At 38.9% G+C, this 20654-nt stretch overlaps 1 protein-coding gene across 21 annotated transcripts in view; it reads left to right on the top strand.

The window, feature by feature from the left end:
• Positions 1 to 20654, top strand: part of PTPRD (protein tyrosine phosphatase receptor type D) — a 1977099-nt gene that overhangs the window by 1822624 nt on the left and 133821 nt on the right. For 9 of the 21 annotated variants that reach the window (XM_084898455.1, XM_084898454.1, XM_084898459.1 and 6 more), the window contains 4 exons: positions 2933 to 3520; positions 3959 to 4059; positions 4897 to 5156; positions 17227 to 17317. In XM_084898455.1, the coding sequence (XP_084754581.1) occupies positions 2933 to 3520; positions 3959 to 4059; positions 4897 to 5156; positions 17227 to 17317 (1040 nt within the window). The remainder of the gene's footprint in view (positions 1 to 2932; positions 3521 to 3958; positions 4060 to 4896; positions 5157 to 17226; positions 17318 to 20654) is intronic. The other 12 variants (XM_084898451.1, XM_084898446.1, XM_084898449.1 and 9 more) reach the window with 3 other exon arrangements.

The following is a 20654-nucleotide window of genomic DNA, read 5'->3' as shown; positions in this document are numbered from 1 at the left end:
GGTACTTCTATTCTTCACACGTTTGTGGAGATTTTGAGCCATCCGCGTCATGTGGCTGGCTTCCCCTGAGGTGATACTGGTATTCTTTCTCTAGCTGCCTCAGCACTCCTTTCTTTCTGGAATTCTTTCCTTGTGGATGGTGGATGGTGTTCCGGGACTGGTTGTCTCATAGTTCTCAGGCTTAGTGAAACTTCTGCCAAAGGAAGGAATGACCTTGCAGGCTTGAATGGAGAGCAGGCTACGATGTTCCTGACAGGGTAATGGAAATCAGTAGATCAGAACTAACTCTGACTTCTTTTTTTTTTTTTTAATATCTGTTAAATTGATTGGGTTGACATTGGTCAGTATTAAGATAGATTTCAGGTATAGGTTGGCTCTTACTGTTGGAGCATTACTTTGATCCAATGATTCAAGCCCACAGCATGTATATCCCCAATTAAGAAAGGGCATTCAAACAAAGAATTGAGTCCAACTTAAGCTTTAACCACATAAGAATGATGAACATTCTTATAAAGCCTGTGTGTAGTCTTAGAATTTACCGGTCCATTATATTTCTCCAAATTTGTACACAGCAATAGTATAAAGTGAAATATCCGATAATAAAAACGTATTGCTATTTGGAAGACAAATAGTGTAAATATTATTAGAATATTTGTGGTTTCTATCAAGAAAACTAATCCTAGCTGGTTTGGATCAGTGGCTAGAGTGTGGGCCTGCAGACTAAAGGGTCCTGGGTTTGATTATGGTCAAGGGCACATGCCTGGGTTGAGCACTTGATCCCTAGTAGGGGGCATGTGAGAGGTAGCTGATCAATAATTCTCTATCATCATAGATGTTTCTATCTCTCTCTCCCTCCCTCTCTGAAATAATAATAATAAAAAGAAGAATAAAACTAAAAGTGTTTGATTAATCCTAGCTTTACCTGCATCTTATAGAAACTGTGTACATACATACTATGCAGATCCTTGGAACCAGAATTTTTTATAAATATGTTTAATAAAATATATGGTATTTGGAAAATGTTGAGACTTAATAGTTATGTTTCTTCCCAGCAGTTTGAGCTGGGTTTGTTTACTGAATGATGTGTCCTCTGCTGAAGGCCCTCGTTTTTCTCAGCAGAGCCTCACGTGTTTTATCCTTGACATCATTGACCCTTATTAAGAAAATTGTGTAAATGTTATACACACATGAAGGGAAAGTTAAGGATGCCTCTCAGTGTCTACCTTAAGGTGATTTTTAAAATGAAAATAATTTTAAATATATCTAAACTAAAAATACAGTAGTGCCTCCTTAGCTCCCGGGGCTACATTACAAGATCCCCTGGGGATGCCTGAAAGCAAAGATGGTACCAAATCCCATTTATTCTATGTATTTTCCTTTACATACATGTTTAATTTATAAATTAGGCACGGTGAGATATTAACAATAGCTGATAATGAAATAGAACAAGTCTAACAATATATTGAAATAAAAGTTATGTGACTGTTCCCTTTCTCTCAAAATAGCTTAATGTACTGGAATCACCTTTTCTCTTAAAGGAGGCACAATTACCTTAATAAACATGTTCTTGGGCAAAGCATGTTAACACTGGGGGTTCAACTTTCTAAAATATATGATGAACAGGTTAGCCAGGTCATTACCAAGGTCAGTATACTATGTATTTTCTTATCTTTCTGGTTTTGTTGTCTTTTTATTTACATTTTTTATACCTCTATCCCCAAAGTACTATTTGTCATTGCCAGTTTCCCATTAGTGCAAGCTTTCCTTCCTTTCTACCATCTTCCCCTTCCAGTCAACTTTACTTCGTTTTAATTTGGCTGATACTCTTCTCCTCCCTCTCCTGGGTCTGTCCTCAAAGAAACTTTTAGCTCTGCGTTATTTTCCACTGTCCTTCTGCGTGGATTCCAGGCATAACTGCTCTCCGTTAAAAAAAATTGCAGTTGTACACATCTATTGGATGATTAGATTAGAACTTTTTACATATCTTATTTAACTTGAAAAGAATATAAATTATGTACTTACAGGAAACTAGCCCCTTCCTATAAGAGGTTAATATTTTTATTATGGAGAATTATATTAATAGTAATAAAATATAAAACTTGTGTAAAGACTTCTCATGCATTTTCTGATTTAATATTCACAACAACATTATAGGGTAGCTCATAACATAATTCCTGTATTAAGGATGAAAATGCAATGAGGAGGACTGGTGTGGATAGTGAAGTATATTATAAATAAAAAATGCAAATTAAAGCCATAGTTAAGTCAAAGTAATGTTATTTGGAACTACTTTTTTTTTTCTTTTGCAAATTTATAAGCAGCTTAACAATGTGGTTAATTATTTGGATTGTAGAGTCAGTGGACCTGGGTTTGTACCTCAGCTTTCTTACTTATTACACATCTGACTTTGCACTGTGTCTGGCTCTCTGGGTTTCCTTTTCTTGTTATACAAAATCAAGATAACTAATGAGAGCATGTAGTCGGGAGTAAGGACTGTAAATCAAATGAATCAGTCCATGTAATGCTCTTAGCAGTGTCTGGTACATTGCATGCAACCAATAATTAAATGTGTTACACTTGTTATTATTAGCTGCATCTAATTGGCTAATCTGCACTCATTCATTTCTCTGTGGCGTGCACCTTTATGTGTGAAAGTCTAAAATGTGAAGATGTTAAAATAGTTCCTCAAATTATTATTTTAATAATTCCTATTTTGTGTCTATTATCACATTCTAGCAGTTCAGCCTACTTTCATAGAGTAGGACAAGTAGCACATGGCCACAAAGCTATATAGACCAAGCATTGCCCCCTCTCCTTAAAAAAAAAATTTAAAAAAAATGAGAATGCCTGTAGAGTGGTGTTTCCATTCAGCAACGATTGAAATGTGAGCATCCATGTAAGTTGGTCTTACCACTCCATTCGTGTGCTTCAGTCCCAGGGAAGCCCAGGCTTCTGATTAGCCACACCCAGATGAACACGGCTCTCATTCAGTGGCACCCCCCTGTGGACACATTCGGACCTCTTCAGGGCTACCGTCTCAAATTTGGCCGCAAGGATATGGAGCCGCTCACGACTCTCGAGTTCTCCGAAAAAGAAGATCACTTCACAGCGACAGACATCCACAAAGGAGCATCGTACACCTTCAGGCTCTCAGCCAGAAACAAAGTGGGCTTCGGGGAGGAGATGGTGAAGGAGATTTCTGTCCCAGAAGACGTCCCAACTGGATTCCCTCAAAACCTCCACTCGGAAGGCACCACTTCCACCTCCGTCCAGTTATCTTGGCAGCCACCTGTCCTGGCGGAGAGAAATGGCGTGATCACCAAATATACCCTTCTGTACAGGGATATCAACATCCCTCTCCTTCCCATGGAGCAGCTTATTGTTCCCGCTGACACCACTCTGACACTCAGTGGCTTAAAACCAGATACCACATATGATGTAAAAGTACGTGCTCACACGAGCAGAGGGCCCGGGCCTTATAGTCCCAGTGTCCAGTTCAGGACACTGCCTGTGGATCAAGGTAGGATTTGTCTGCTTATGGCCTTCCTCCTTTAAAGGAATTATCGGTCTTTGGAAATCAGTGTGTTGAAGCTATAAATAACTGATGGACCCATTCATGTTAGTAGGTTCAGCCAAAGCGCAAAGGTAACGTATGTGAAGCTTTGTATGTTTTGGATGCCTTAGGTTTCAGTTATAGGATGCCAACCAAGTCTGGCTGAGAGCATCCCCATGTCCTCAGGTAAGGAAAACACAATAGAGTTGACCGAAACGGAGAGAAAGGAGAGATCTTTGTGAGAATGAGGTATTTAAGTAAGTGCTCTTAAACAGGTAGGCAAATCACCACTTCTCTCTCTGATCCGAGGAGAAAACATCTAGCGTAAGCCTTGTGGTTCAAGGTGGTAAAGGACAGGTCATGGTTTTTAGGAATGGTTTAAATACACTGTTTTTCCTTTTCCAGCAGTGTTTGCAAAAAATTTTCATGTCAAAGCAGTCATGAAGACTTCCGTGCTGCTGTCTTGGGAGATTCCAGAGAATTATAATTCTGCCATGCCTTTCAAGGTAAGCAGTTTTCGAACGTGTGAGAAACCACAGGTAAACGTGGAGGGGCCGGGGGCAGTCTGCCTGGGTGAGTTACCGAAAAGCAAACAGACCGCTTTGGTTCTGGAACACATCCCTGCTCATTTGTGGCTTTCACAGACTGGACTGAGTCTGGCCCTTTGGCAGCGTGACCTTTCCCCTCTGAAGAGGGGGCAGGAGCTCAAGCCCAGTGCTGGCATTCCTTTGTAGCTGACCTTGTATTTGCAAGTTGAACTTTTTGCATCTAAGCTAGTGTTTTTGCTTTCCCCCCAGAAAAGGAAAATTGTATGGTTTATATATGTATATATAATGCAACAAATTTTTAAAATATGTTTATTGGCTTGAATTCTTTGCACATTTTAAACTCTGGTTGAGAATTTGAACTCCATGGAGAGATGGTGAGAGAAGCTAGCAAGAAGCACAAGGCTATGGAATAAAGAGGAGAGAGACATTTTTTAAAGTTAAAATATAGTTAGGAACAGGAATGGAAACGTTTAGAAAAAAAGTGGTGTGTATAATACATTGGAAACCTAAAGCATTTCTGCACACGTTCCATTTCTGTCAAATGTAACTGACAAGTCAAAATGGAAAAGTTATTGTGCATCTCTTTGTGTATTTTTGCTACGAGTTAGACATATTCTATCATTACACAGTAAGAACGAAATGAAAGATTGATGCGATCTCTAGGGTTTGTGAGTACTTATTGGCTTAGGAATTATCCTGAAATGGAAATTGATCTGATACGCATTTTCGATAAACAAGTGCGCGTGAGTTTGGAAAGCATCCCTAGCCTCTCTATGATCGGTGGTATTTCCCTAGATTCTCTACGATGATGGGAAAATGGTAGAGGAAGTAGACGGCCGAGCTACACAAAAGTTAATTGTCAACCTGAAGCCTGAGAAGTCGTACTCCTTCGTGCTGACAAACCGTGGGAACAGCGCCGGGGGGCTGCAGCACCGGGTGACGGCGAAGACCGCGCCAGACGTGCTGCGCACCAAGCCCGCCTTCATCGGGAAGACCAACCTGGACGGCATGATTACGGTGCAGCTGCCCGAAGTCCCTGCAAATGAGAACATAAAGTAAGTGGACTGAAGGGTTAGGGCTGAGGGATAGAAATGCCAGTAAATGAAAGAGAAAGTTACATCTCAGTGTTGAAGAATAAATAGCTGTATGTAGAGTAACAGGATCTTCTCCACAGGACTGTAGTTTTGTTATCCACTGCGCTGTGATCTGGTGTTCATGGCAACATTATGATTCTCATTATGTTAACATTTAGTATTTTATGTGTTCCAGGAACAGTGTTACTTAGGAAAGATAGAGCAGCAAATAGAATATGGCCGTTGCTATAAAGGAGTCTATGTCATGATATATAGAGGAAGGTGAATAGTTGAATGGCTCTGATATTTGGCAAATTATTGTGGGGGTATCGTATAAAGTACAATAACACTAAAAGGACTTTGGGGAATTAGACAAGCAAATAAGGTATATGACACTAGCATTTTATACCTGTGCTGAAAGATAGAAATTTCAAAAGTTAAAATTCAGAATGACATGGGAAAAATGCAGGCTTTCTGGGTTGAAGGGAGCACAGTATAGAAGCCATCGGGCCTTCAGTGAAGCGTTAAATCCATTCAGCTTAGCAGTTTGTTGGATGTATATAATTAGTGGGTTGTAACCAATAGAATAGATACCCAGCATAGCTCATTAATTATAGCCAGCAGAAAACAAAAGTATTTATTTAAAAGTGTATTAAGTATGAGCATGGTGGAAGGCCATGGAGAATAAAATATATGTGATCCCTGTCCCCAAAGAGCTAACTTTAGGGAGGGGACCCAGGGAAATAGATGCAATATGTGTTAATGATAGAGTTATATTTTCAAGAGCAGCCAAACTGGAATGGAGTTGGTCAGAGAAGTTTCTGAATTTAATTTTGAAGGACAAATAAGAGGCTGGCAAAAAAAAAAAAAATCAGAGTGAGAAGATTATATATAAAGGCGCATTGTACAGGAAGCAGGTGATTCGGTGAGGCTGGAGCCCTGAGTGCTCCTGGCCAGAGAGGTGTACAAGGGTCACTTCCAGCTCAGAAGTTGGAACTATGTTCTGTAGACAGTGACAGTCTATTAAAGGGTTTTATTTGGTAGAGTGACATGATACCATTTGGATAATTATCAAATTTCCATTTTAGGAAGTATTTATTTAGAGTGTCTACTGCATTTTGCACATTGTGCTCAGGATAAGACTAGGTCCTTTCTCATTTCTTCTATCTCATACAATCAAGTTTATATGAAACTTGCAATGAAAGATTTGAGGGCCAAGTGGATGCATTTACACAGTTCATAGCTCCTCGGAGCCTTATGTGTAGTGACCAAGCTGGCAGCACTACTAGGACAGTTCTTAGGGAACACGGATCCTATAGGAGTATGTTAGTGGGAACTGGAACAGCAGAGAGAGAATTGATGGGGAGTTGCCACATAGTTAGGTGACACTAGGCAAGTAAAAAGATTCTGAAGGTGGTGGTGGTGGATCTGAGCAGAGGCAAACCCAGAGTAGTAGTGCAGTAGGAATTGAAGCTGATGAAATGAAGAGATCAATGCAGAGGAAAACAACATAGATGGTTCTTGGGGTTGAGAAAAACATCATAGATGGCTCTGAGGGTATAGCTAGAAATGAATGATGCTGCCATTTGTCCTAAAGGATATGAAAAAAAAACAAAACAGGAAATTAATGCGTTTATTTTGTCTATATGTTACATTGCTGTATCAGTGAAATACCTAATTAGGGATGTGGGCTTAAAGAAAATACTAGAATTAAAGATAGACATTTGGGAATAGTAGCAGCAGCAATGGTTTTATGGGCGGAGACAGAAATACTGAAACTATGAAGTAAAAGTATGAAGCAAAAGGCTAATAGTAAAGATCTCGGTTATTAGGAAGGAGGTAGCAAGTACAGGACATAGAGTAAAACTTGTTTCGGAAGTTAGGGGAACTGAGCCAGGGCCACTGCAAATTAATTGTTAAAGAGTGAGTACAGTAAGCGCTTTCCAAAGCTCTAGAAAACTTGAAGAATAGGACTGAAAAAAATTAGCTATTAAAAATTAAAGTTATATACAAGAAATTTTTGCTATTGTGGTATTTGTGAAATTAAGGAACAACCTTTCCTGAAAAAAAATTTTTCGTATTTTTTCGATAAAATACTTGGATGATTTCAACCAGATGATGAAATTTCCAAAAGATTATTATGAAAATAAATTCACTGAGAAATAAGGTACCCATTTTCGTTCACTCTTCTCTTTCTGTCATTCATAAAATTGGAAATGAGAATGAACTCTTTCTTATTAGTGCAATTTTTATTTCAACAAGATTTAATATGAAAGTGTTTATATTTATCCATTGATTTTTTTTAATATTCTGGTTTTTTTGTTGTTTTTTTTATCTAAAACCATAGTGCCAGACAATGTTTCAAGGGGTTAGTGGGGATAATGCAGACTTATTCATTGATATTATACAACATAGTTAATTACGGGATTTGAACATGTAAAAAGATCTGTTTAAGTGGAGTACTGTGGTTCCAAAGATTAGATGGCCACAGGAGGGGAGCTCCTGATCCTGCTTTAGTAGGGAAAGTGGTCCTGGAGAGGGTGACATCTAAGCTAAGGCTTAATGAATGACATGAACTTAGCTGGCCTGTGGAGTGTGGGTGGGGAATCACTGTTTCAAGAGGACAGCATGTGATAGTGCCTAAACGACTTGGCATTTGTTATTCATCTATGTCTTCATCCATCCATTGCGACTTTTTAGTTGGTATCCAGTGAACATATATTCTGTATGCAATATAATTCCAGCACTCGGCCTGGGAATAGAGATGACAGAGATAGAGCCCTATCTTACCATGGGAAAACAGAGACAAAGAATAGGTCATGTGAATATAATGGGAGAAGTCTGGCAAATACTGTGGAAACATGAGTATAGAGATGTAGCCCCACTTGGATGTGAGGGGAGGAGGTATCTGGAAGGATCTAATATCTCATTTGAGTGTTAAGGGATGAAAAAGATTTGGAAAAGTTATAAAAATTTCAAACGAAAGAGTAGGGAAAAAATATGGTCTCTAAATTCAATCCGTTAAAAAAAAAAAAAAAACATGCAGTGTCTATTCAGAGAAAGAATAGTTGAAATATGAGAAGAGAATAGTATATTTTGTAGTGTTTACTATTGGTTTTCAATATTTTACTTATATGAAAAAATATTTCAGTGGATATTGACTATATTGGCTTGGTAGAATGTGTTCGACATTATTGGGAAATGGCATTTTTGTCCATTGGTGGTAGACCTCTGTTTCATTTTCCAACTTCTAATTGAGTTGAGTCACAGAATATAGTCTGTTTTTTCCGGTTTTTCTTTAGCTTGTTCAATTTTTTTCTTAGTTTTCTTTATCTGTTTTCTCCTCCTATATTTGAAGTGGGAATCAGGGAAAAGGTATGAGTTTGGTAACAGAGAAGAGACCATTAAGAAACAGAAAAAGAAACCAAATCATTATGGGGAAAAAATGTTCTAGAAATAGATTCTCAAAAAAAAAAAAAAAAAAAAAAAAAAAATTCTAGCTGCTCTGGGGAAAAGAACAAAAGACTAAATTAGAGAAGTATGTGAGCGGGAAAAGGATCCAAACTATAAGGAATGAAAGAACAAATCTCCAGTTAGAAAAAAAGCACCAAGAAAACCTAGATAATTTATATTTGGGTGCTTCTTACAGTGTAACGTTACCCATCCTTTCTTCTAGGTTGGTTTAAGTGGGATGGTCACATATTACAAGAACCTGTGTGTCAAGTAGTGCCACTTGCAGAAAATCGAGAAGAATGTAGCTTTTTGTTCAGTATTTTATGGGTGAAATGAGGGGAGGAAGCAATTGATTCCAGACCTGTAGGTGGGTTGCTAACTTTTATTTAGGTGAATGCTATCTAGAAATAAATGTTTCTCATTTGTTTTCTAGCCAAAGGCAATTTTGGTGATTGAAGAGTTGTTTTGTTTATCAACAAAAACCATGCTTTTCTCATTTCCAGCCACAATAATTGGGAGGTCTTGATCACTGCCCCCAACCCCTTACCCCTTACAAACCAATCTGTCCTTGGGAAATGTAATGTGGACCTAGCTCCTTGCTTCGGAAATGGACCACCCTTGATTTTTGTCTGGAGAAGCAGAGGTACTCCCTCAGGGCAAGATCCCCTTTCCCAGGAAACAGCAGGTTCTGGTCCCAGGAGCTTTGGAGGGCTTCACCTTCTATTTAAATGCTTTTGGAGGCAGAGAGGGTCTGGCAGAAAAATTTAGCAAGCCCACAGTGTTTCAGAAGCAAGTTGTGGTCAAAACTTCTATGCGTTTATAGAGCAGGTTTTTAGTCTGAATGGTAAGAAAAAATATGTATCCCACAGTTTATACTAAGAGAAGGTATCTAACATAAGTTAATTTCATTGTAACATTTTATATTTATGAGAAACATAGATGAGGAAGGAGAGTATTTTATGAAAGCTTACATTTCTTTGGTCTTACTAATTTGGCTCTCAGATTCTCTACTTTTTCTTTTTTTTAAAAAGAAGATACTCTTGAAAGCATGGCTTATAATGTTGCTTCATAAAATTTGTGCCTCCACTATTAGCAGTTTAATGAAGTAATATATTATCTGTTTAATTTTTAATGAGAAATAATTCATTCATCATGTGGTCATTGAGGTGGTAAAGGTTTGAATTTGTAAAGTGCTTTACACTGAACTGAAGATACTAGAAAGTTTCATTTAAGCCTCACAATAACCCTGTGAGGTGGCATCCTTCTCCCCATCTACACTAATAAAAGAGTGATATGCAAATTGACCATACTATCACAACACCCACCAGCCAGTCAGGATTGAGTATGCAAATTAACCAAAAAAGATGGTGGGTTAATTTGCATATGCAGGTGCTCTGCACCACCGGAGCCACTCTGGGCCTGTGGGAAGCATGGGAAGGCAGAAAGGCGGCTCTGGCCAGAGCAAAGGCGGTGCCAGCAGCCAGGGAAAGGAAGGCCCATTCTTGCACGAATCTTTGTGCATCAGGCCTCTAGTTTACAGATGAATTAAGTGAGGCCCAAAGAGACTAAGCAGCCTGGCCGGGGTCATAGAGTTGATGCTGATAGTTAGTAGTGTTGCTCAGAAGGACAGTGCACACCGTAACTAATGTAGTCTTCACAAGAAAGGCGCTTGGCATTATAAAGCTGAGGGATTGTCAAGATGAACTCACTTGTCCTGGCGACACCGTAGCAGAATCAGAACGGCAAGATCTGAATGCAGGTTGTCTGGCTCTAGAGCTGCGGTTGCCAACCTTCCAGACCTCACAAGCCACCAGTGGTCCGTGGATCACTGGTTGGTGACCACTACTCTAGAGCACACATGTGGCTCCATAGCCATAGAATTTATTGGCCAAACAAGGAATTGGCCAAGTTGCTAGACAATCAAGCCCTCCACAACAAGGAGGCATTGACAGGACTGGCCCAGACAAATGTTAGTACCAGAGTAGCCAGGCATATCCGCATGGCCACAGATCATGGAAACATCTGAGTGTCACACAGCAGTTTCCCATGAGAATTTAGATGAGAGGTAAAAAAAAGAGGCTTCCCACAGGTCACCATTATCACCTGCCACTCCACAAACAAGGAAAATGAGGCTTAAGATAATTTAGTAACTTTTCTGACTGCAAGTTGCTAAAAAGATGGAAGACATTATTTTAAACATGGAAACCAGTCAACCTGCTTTGGTTTGTCTATGTTAAATCAATATTATTTAACTGATATATACCCAAATAACTATAGCAAAAAAATAAAATAAAAAGCTATGAAAACAACAACATTATTAAAATCTGAGATGGATTTTGACCTCCCAGTTAAATAATGAGTTTGAGCATGTTAATACAGGTTGCTAATATAAAAAGCCTGGCTGAATTTGAAGTGGGACTGCCACCAAGGCCAGAGCTTAGCTTCCCGTGTAATTATGTGAAGCTGGGCCCCTTGATGATAGCATATTAAATAGAATTAGTAAAACTTTACTTAATATAATTAAAATTCTGAAGGTTAGATTTAACTTATCAAATTAAATCTAATATAGTGGGAAAACACAGCTTACTTTGTAAGTAGTCAAGAGCTTTCTAAATATATTTATTTTGAAGTTATTTATTTGCTTATTAGCTAAAGTCTATGTCGAAAGGGTGTTTTGAGCCCAATTCTTGAGTCAGACAGGCAAAGCAGAGTGTGCAGTTTAATTATACTCATTTAATTTCACTGATCTAATTCTGAAAGCATTTTTTTTTCATCGTAAACAAGTTTTGTTTTTTTGTTTTAGATCATATGGTTTGGTCAGAGACTGAACAACAGGGGTCTAAACTCTATAGCGATAGAATGTTAGGGAAGGACAGAACAATCCGGATAGGTGACAATGGGATGAGCCTGGGCTGGTGACTGCTGAGAAGATGGTGAAGAGTAGGGATCGATTTGGAAGCCACTGGACTTTGTAACAGGTTGGGCATGAGAAAAGAAGAGTGGAAGCAGATTTTTAATGGGAAACACTTAGGTTAGAGCTTGTTCCACAAAAAGGATCGTGGTTGATGTCGGAAGAGGATTTATTTTGGAGGCATTCTTTTGTTTGTTTTAATCACAGTAAATTTGAAGTACTTTTGTGACATAGAAATGGAGACCTAAAGTTGGACTTGGATAAATCTTAAGTGTGCAGCAGAGCGTTCTGGCTGAAGATGCCAGTCTGTAAATCGTTTGCATGTAGGTAATAAGTGATGCTCTGCACTGGAATAACGTCACAAAGGAAGCAAAGGAGTGGAAAGGAGTCCTTGGCCAGAGCCTCGAGGAACTCTATCATTTAATTGCTGGGTAACAGATGATAAATCCTGCTAGAGAAATGAGGGTAATATGCAGAGGAATATAACTATAGAACCAGGAGAGTTAGATACAGAGAAAACACTGAGGGGGTCTTATTGACATGGTCAGATTCTGCTAAGAGATCAAGAGAAGGGGGTCATAAATCCTCCTCTTATGTAACATGATTGAGGTCACTGAGCACCATGGCAAGGACAGGGAGGTGGGCTAATGAGGCAGGAGCCTCGTCAACCAGAAAATGAATGGAAGGTAAAGAAATGGAGACTGGCTAGAACAGGCAGCTCTTCTCAGAATTTGGACAGTAAGAGGTAGGAAAGAGAAGGAATGATGACTGGAATGGGATATGGTTTGCTTTATTTTTAAATGGCTGATATTTATGTAAGGTTGAAAGCAAATGTATAGGATCCAATGAGGTGGAAGAAGCTGAGATATTCATATATGAGAAAGAGAAGGGGTGTGATATAGAGCAGCCAATTTCAACCAATGTGCTGTGGCATACTGATGTGCCACAAGAAGTTTTAAAACACACAATACCTGATTCTTTAGGCAGACCACTGACCTCTTTCCCCTTAGATTATCAAATAAATGACAACAGCCAACACAATAGCTACCTGGTGTAAATGAATTAGAAATGTATACTTTTTTTTTGTCAGATCAGCAAAAATATACATATACTAGTAGCCCATCGCAAGATCTCACGTGCAGTAGGCCACCTGCCACTTCCATGGAAGCTGGCGGGAACCACAACACACTGCTGGGAGCCACACTTCTTCCATAGGAGTCGCGTTGGGCCGCAGAGGCTGTGGGCCATCCCCACTTTTCCCCAGAGGCCCTCCATAGCTGGGGCATTGCTGCAGCAACAAAGCAAGCCTCCCACCCCATCTTCTCCATGCCCACTGCCCAGAGTCCCTCCGTCGCCGTGGCAATGAAGCAAGCATTCTGCCAGGCCACTCATGCTGCCCACTCTCAGTGGCAGATCCCCCAGGACTCGGGGATTTTTGTGAGGCTGAGGAGGCTGGGCGCTGCCATCTTGTGACTATGGGTGCCGCTATCTTTGTGAGGGAGTGACGGTTAATTTGCATATTACCCTTTTATTACATAGGGTTTTGGTGTGCTGAGGAATTTTGGTAATTTGTGTGTGCCATGAGAAGAAAAAGGTTGAAAATCGCTAGTATATGGTAAATTTCCTTAGAGTGAAATGATGGGAACCAATGCAAGAAAGAGTGGTTGGCCTTAAAATATATAGCCAGTCTTCCTACTCCACCCAAAAAAAAGATTTTGGTGTGTACAAATGTAGGTAGGTTTGAAGTGTGGTTAGATAGATGTTGAGGGAGTTATTGTCTGAATGTTTTCCTTTTCTTTGTATATGAGTGATAAGGCTATCTTCTAGTTGGAAGATAAGGAGGTTTAAGGTTTGAGACAGGGGATGAAGTTTGAAAACGTTACCATGTAGAATTGAAGGGCTAGGTAACTAAAGAAGTTGTGGTCTATTTCCAGAAGTTGAGGGCTTGAGTTCGCTGATCATGAATTCATGGCATCCTTCTGCCCTATGTGTTATTTCTCAAGCTGTGTTCAGCTCCTAGGGCTCAGGCACAGAGAAAGGTCACAGATTTCAGCCAGGGTAGAGAGGAAGGCGTTGGCTTTACAAAAGCAGAGTTCAAGGATCTCAATGATCTGAGAGCCGTGGTGGTTCATGGGCCAGTCCTAGAAAAGAAACCCCAAGCCCTAACCCTGCGGTTCTCGGGTGCGGGAGGAGGAGTGAGTAAACAGCCACCACATGAGAGTTCAAGGGAAGCAGTATACTCTGGGGAAATCTTGGTTTCTGGAAAAGCAACCACGTTGTTGTTTACAAAACCACGGTTGCAGAGAACAAAGTGGAAATGTATGAATTTAGACCCAGGCAAGACATTCTATAACATGGAGTTCCAAATTCCCAGCACTCCGCTCCATTTCTTTCACTGGACAAGAGCTGCTGTGAGCCTGGCCAGAGTGGTTCAGTTGGATGAGCATTGTCCCATGCACCAGGAGGTCACTAGTTTGATTCTGGTCGGGCACATGCCTGGGTTGGGGACTGGATCCCTGGTAGGGTCATGCAGGAGGCAGCTGATCCATGTTTCTCTCTCATCAATGTTTCTCTCCCTCCCCCTCTCCCTTTCTATGAAATCAGTAAAAACATTTTTTTAATGCAATTTAAAAAAAAGAGAGAGAGGAGAGTTGCTTTTTAGCAGGCTCCACTGTGCTGTTGTTGATGAATGCTTTAGAGATCAGTAGAGATCATATCCAACCACACAATTAATTACTGAGGGGGAGGCTGTACAATTCTTATCCCAACGGCAAGTAATATGAGTAGTGGGGAAGTGCTGCAGAAAAAAGAATGGGTTCCTTTTTTCATGTACAAGAATGGCAACTCAAAGTGTGAAGGCAGAAAGAAAAATTAACAGAATTTATCAGCTTCACCTTGATTTACAAGATTCTGAACGAGGACAGCGGGAGCTCCATGACAGTGTGCATTATCACCGCTTTAGGCAAAGAGCACCTGTCTTGACTGTGTATGATTGGTAGAGAAATGCAGGAGGTTCCCTGACAAGTGTGTTTATCAAGCACATCTGCAGCATTATTTCCCACGCTCCATTGCACCCCTGTCATTCCTCTCAGTGCTCGCTTAACATGATGGACTTGTTGGGCAAATCCTTCAGGTGGTGGGAGGACTGGGAGAGGAAGAAGCTTACTCTGGGTCATTTTAAAAAAAAAAAGTACTAGCCTCTCACGTGCTCCAACTCTCTATTCTCCTTCCCCTCCTTGACCATCATGACTATTTGTAGGAAAGAAAATGAATGGGTAAGTGATGCGATCTGTTGATAGCTGCTCAGAGCACCATGGAGAGAGGGCTCAGGTATAGTCACAAAATTCTCAATTAGAGAAGAAAGTTTGTCAAGTTCTTTAAACCACATCTCGGGGAATTCCACTGTGTCCTAATGAAGAAGGTCATTGAGGTGCACCTCTCTCACCCTGATAGTCAATATCGGCCAGAAGCAGGTGGCATCCATTTAGTGCAATATGCCACACACTGCTGTGCTAAGTGCTTTCTGGAAATTTGCTTTTATTTCCCCTGAAATAACAGTCTGGTATTATTTTAATCCCTTTTTTATCTTTTTATTTCATTTATTTGGGTGACACTGGTTAAGAAAATTATACAGGTTTCAGGTGCACAGTTCCATAACACATTACCTGTATACTGTTTTGTCTGTGATCACCACCCCTAGTCTCATTTTTCGGACTATACAGCTGAGATTCAAGGATGTTAAAGTTTCAGCCCAAGATCACACAGTATACTGGTGACAGAGCCTGAATTCTGGGCCGTATAGATCTCCAGACGCCACATTCTTTACAAGAAGGCTCCAGAGTAGTACCGTTCAACAATATAATGAGAGCCTCATGTGAAAATTTTAAATGTTCTAGCTGCTCCAGGAGAAGTACAAAGAAAGACGTGAAACTACTTTTTTATTTGACCCAGTGTATCCAGAATATTATCATTTTAACATATGATGACTATTAAAAATAATTACAGAGGTATTTTACATTCATTTTCTTTTCTTTTTTTATATTTTATTGATTTTTTACAGAGTGGAAGAGGGATAGAGAGTTAGAAACATTGATGAGAGAGAATCATCAATCAGCTGCCTCTTGCACACCCCCCACTGGGGATGTGCCCGCAACCAAGGTACATGCCCTTGACCGGAATCTAACCCAGGACCTTTTAGTCCACAGGCTAACGCTCTATCCACTGAGCCAAACCGGTTTTGGCTATGTTCATTTTCCATATGAAGTTTTTAAACCTGTCTTTTCTATTTGAGCTCAAGCCTCAGTTCAGACTAGCCACATTCCAGCTGCTCCAAAGCCACAGCAGACTACTGGTTACTGCACGGGGCATTGATGCAGACAGGGTTCTTTATCCAGGAGGGTTTGACCAAGTTTATTGCAGGTTTTGCTTTGAGATAAGTGGAAAGAGGCCTTTTTGTGTGTGTTATTGGTCTCTGTGATACAACGTTAGTGCCCTTGCCCCTGTGCGGCAGCCTTCTCTTCTGAAAGTGTATGTGTGTTTTCAGAATCTCCATAAAATGTATGGAGTCCTTAGTAAGTATTAGGTGATACAGAGGGATATTTGGCACGGGGGGAACTATTGGTAAGATTAAGATATACATAGATTTGTATCCCTCTACAATCTGATTTAACTGGGGCAGTAATTTAGCCAATTTGTGTCTCTTTGTCATTATCTTTTCTTATAGGATTTTTGAAGAGGCCAAATGAAATTATGCACTTAATATAATACGTGGGAAATATGAAGGGATTAATGTGTTAGCCATTATTATACGTGCAACGTGATTGTATACTTACTACTGCAGATTGGTATTAACTAGTCCCTTACCATGAATACAAGGGCAGGGTATAGGCTATATGGAAATTACAATTTTTCTTCTATTTTTTTTTACAAATAGCCCACAAATATATGCAGACAGGTAACTTTTTACATTACTTAAATTTTAGTTAGCTATTCTCATTTGGAGAACTCGGTTACTTTCGCCTCTTCCGATAGATGTATTACATTGAGATCTATGTTGAAGGCCCTTAGGTAGTGGGTATCTCCAAATTTCTGCCACACTTACCTTTAGGGTTACCAAATGATAGTTAGAAAGGGGAGCTTTTTAATATATTTATATTATTGTTATAATATTATGAGCAATTTTTTTTTTTGCTTTTAACATTTTACCCAAATAAAAAATATTCTAAGAGTATGTAAATAAATTTATCATTATCATAATATAAGCATGGTATAAACTAAGAGTAATTTTTATTACACATTTCCCTTTTTAAAGGTTATCTTATAAATTGCTATCATAGTAAATATTTGGTTCTGCAGCCTGTGTTGGTCAATTTCAGAATATCAGCCTTGTATTCTGTCAATTTCAGAATACCACCAGGGTTTTAACCAAGCATTCCCATTCTGTTTATGATACTAATAAGGAGCAGTCAACCATGGTGATATAACTATATAAGCTCATTGAAGTCACACAGAAATGTCTACACATGTTGTTTTTAAAATTGAACACACAGGTGGTTATTTGTCATTGATGGACAAGTTACTCCATCTCCGTAATTTGCCTTCTATCTCAATCACTGGTCTTGGAAGATTTAAGATATAGCCATTTACTTTTCTCTCTAAACTTATTTTTGTCTGCCAATTCTTGTGCAGAGGTTACTACATAATAATTGTGCCTTTGAAGAAATCTCGTGGGAAATTTATCAAGCCATGGGAGAGTCCAGATGAAATGGAATTAGATGAGGTAAGTGTGTCTTTGTTGGCAGTATCTTTCACTGGTTCTTTAATTTACTAAACATCCTCCTCTCCACAGAGTCCGTTCTGCATCCAATCCAGTTGCAGACTTCCGCATGGCTGGTCAGCTGGCTGGTCTGATAGTGTAGTGCTATGAGTGTATTAACCTCTAGGGATCACAACAAAGAGCCTTTTGCTTTAATTAAAAAACATTAAGCTGCAATAAAGCTTACAACCTGTCTAATCTTTGTTAGCTTTAGTGTTTTGCCCCTTGCCCTTGGTAAAACATGATGCAGAGGTGTAAAAGGTGAGTGAATTGTTAGGAAACGCTTAATCACCAATGTTATGAATTTCGAAGTCCACTTCATTAATGCAATGGTAGCTGCAGCTATTACAAATGTAAATTGCATTTTGCAGCAGAATCCAACATTTGACCCACTATAGATCCTAGACCAGGTTCTCACAGAATTGTGCTGATTAGCATATGTTTGCCTTATTCTATATACTGTAGGATATCAGAATCAAAATCACATCTAACCACAGGGGCAGACAACAACAAAATGTTGATCCAGATAAGAAAATAGTGCTAAAACTAGAGCTGATACTAAATGAGTATTATTTTAATCTCCAAAATCAAATCACAAGTGTGAGTACATTTTAATGAATACTCTTTTTGTAGGAAGAACATTTGATTGTTATTTTTTAAGTTAGTGTGAAGTTGTCCACAAGACCTAATTATTTTATACCTCTAGTGAGATGAGAAAGCTGTGATCAGAGGTAATAAGCCAGATACCCCTGAAGCAAGTTAGTGCTTGGGGTTCAGATTTGAAATCTAAGGGAGACTTTTCTGTTTTCATGTGATGCTGGTTTGAATCAGTTCAGAAGGCAAGTAAAAAGGTTCCCATTTGGGAAAATGGAGATTTTAATTTATTGAGATTATTTGCAACATAGGCCCTATATTATCACTCAACCTGTAATTTCTGGCTATTTTCCCTACCTCAAATTAATTCAGATAGAGCAAGGAAAAGCATAAATTCCTTAGCTGCATTACAGGCAAGTGATGTTTATTTCATACATGCCTGCACTAAGGAGGCAGGGATCTGACAGGTAAGGGCTGGTAGCTCTGTTAGGCAAACATATGTCATCTCTAGAAGTGGGTTCATCATCATCCACTTCATTTATCTGAGTTACACTCCAGTGGAGAAGGGGAGATGATTCAGGTTAGGATTATGCTTTTGTGTCATTAAGAGATTAGATGAGCATTGGAGAAGTACAAATTGAGGCATCATTTGAATAAGGTTGTCAAGTAATTTGTAAAAAATACTATTTTTTGTTGTTGATAATAAAGGAACAAATCATTTTTCCATGATGTTAGAGGAATAGTTATCCTTTGTCTGAATGTGGAAAATGGTCAGTTAGTCTTCTGTCAACATTTTGAATCAGTTAATCCTGGGGTACTCTTTATTATTTTAACCAATTCTCAGCTGCATGATAAAATTCAGTTGGATTTGGATTTAAAATGCAAAGACAATTTATAGAATCTTTGAGTTTTCCTACTTATTTTTTCTTTAAGTTTTTAAGGAAGTAAGATGATGGCCAACAAGGACATCAAATACTTTTAATTTTTTTATTTTTAAAAATATATTGGGTGGGGGGTGACATTGGTTAATGGGAACATATAGGTTTCAAGTCTGCATTTCTATAATACATTGTCAGTATGTTGTAAATAATAAGAGTTACTTATAGGTGGAGCCATTTGGTGGCTGATTCTCTTTTAAGGCCCGGTTCCAAACTCCGGAATGCACAGCAATGCTAATGGATTGAAGTATTGCACTCTATGACATTGAACTTCCTTGCAATTAAACTCTATTGGTCTGTGCTGCTGAATCCCATAACAAAGGGTCATTTTAATCATCCCACACATTGTGGTACATTAATCTGTATAATAGTTTGATAAAGAACATTTATTAATTCAAAAGTGGGGGTCAGGATGGGTTGCTACCCACTTTTCTTACTGATATAATTGAGACCACATTGTAGAATTAATGGTGGAAGAAATAAGATATGCATTGACTGGAAAATGAAAATTATTTCTGATTTTAAAAAAAAAAAAGCCCTTGATATATCTTCTGAAATTACCTCCAATACATCTTCTAACTACTGTGGAGGGGAGCAAATGAAAGCAGGCCTTGACCTCCTTTATGCTTACTCATTCCGGTTCTGATCCCTGCAGACAGTTTTTCATTTCTTTTTTTTTTTTTTTTACCATGGATAATAAATGCATTTCAGTAATTTTATCTGTAGCTTGGTACTGCCAGGTTTGACAAAGCAGTATTCCTCTCTCAAATGTATTTGACCAAGTAGTTTTCTTAGAACAGTGCATAATTCAAATTGTTCAAACAATCAATATCAACAAATAGAATAGTGGCCTCCGGGGAGTTCCAGTGTATGCCTCACGTAGGCCCATAAAAAATGAAAAGATGCTCTCTAAACAGATTTACTCTAAATATTATTATTTAAGCGCATGTGTCTTTTGGGGATAATTTCTCCATAATACATTTATAGAGTTGGAACTCCGATTGTCCGAGTCAGTCTTGGCAGAGTAGAAATTGATAGTCAGAATGGATTTGGGGCCGATTGAGTCCTAACATGTTAGTTACATTTAATTCAAGGCAGGTCTTGGAATATATCATAAGCTTTTCATCGCATTGTATTTGAAAAAGCTTGCTGTAAAATAATGTGGTTATTTGTGATTTTAACTTCAGCATACTGGCTAACTCCAGTGTCATCTAAGCAAACATGACTCGTTTAAAGTATAACAACAGGAAGCATCCTGCAGAGATTAGAGCAACCAGCAGGGACAGAGTTGATTTTCCAGGTTTCACCTTAATGAATGACCACATTGGCTCTAAAGAGCACCAAACACACACACTTTTTGTTTCCAGCATACTTCTTCAAAACCTTCTAAAGAAACCATAGCAAAAGGTATTCGTGGGGATGACAGTGATATGGATGAGTTACGACAGTTGCCTACATCTGAAATATGAATAAAATCAAGGTAGGGTTTGATCAGTGAAGTAGAAGAAGGGAGCAGTCACATAAACAACTGATGGTAAATGTTTCTGATTAACCAACTTCAAAAAACTGTTCAGCTCATCTGCAGTGCATTTGTCCTTCTCCACAGTAATGGACCATCATTTACTGCCTATCAACAATAACCTTTGCAATGACTTTCCAAGTGTAGCATTAAATATATGGTCTTGGGATTTTTAAAAATAACATGTAAAAAAGAATCCAGGAGAAAGAAATCTAAATACACACTAACATGTGTTAATGAAAGCAGATGT

Source organism: Pipistrellus hanaki (assembly GCF_964339955.1).
Source record: "Pipistrellus hanaki genome assembly, chromosome: 11".
NCBI classification, from domain to species: domain Eukaryota; kingdom Metazoa; phylum Chordata; class Mammalia; order Chiroptera; family Vespertilionidae; genus Pipistrellus; species Pipistrellus hanaki.
Note: the sequence above shows the minus strand (reverse complement) of the source record. Positions and strands in the feature narration are given on the sequence as shown.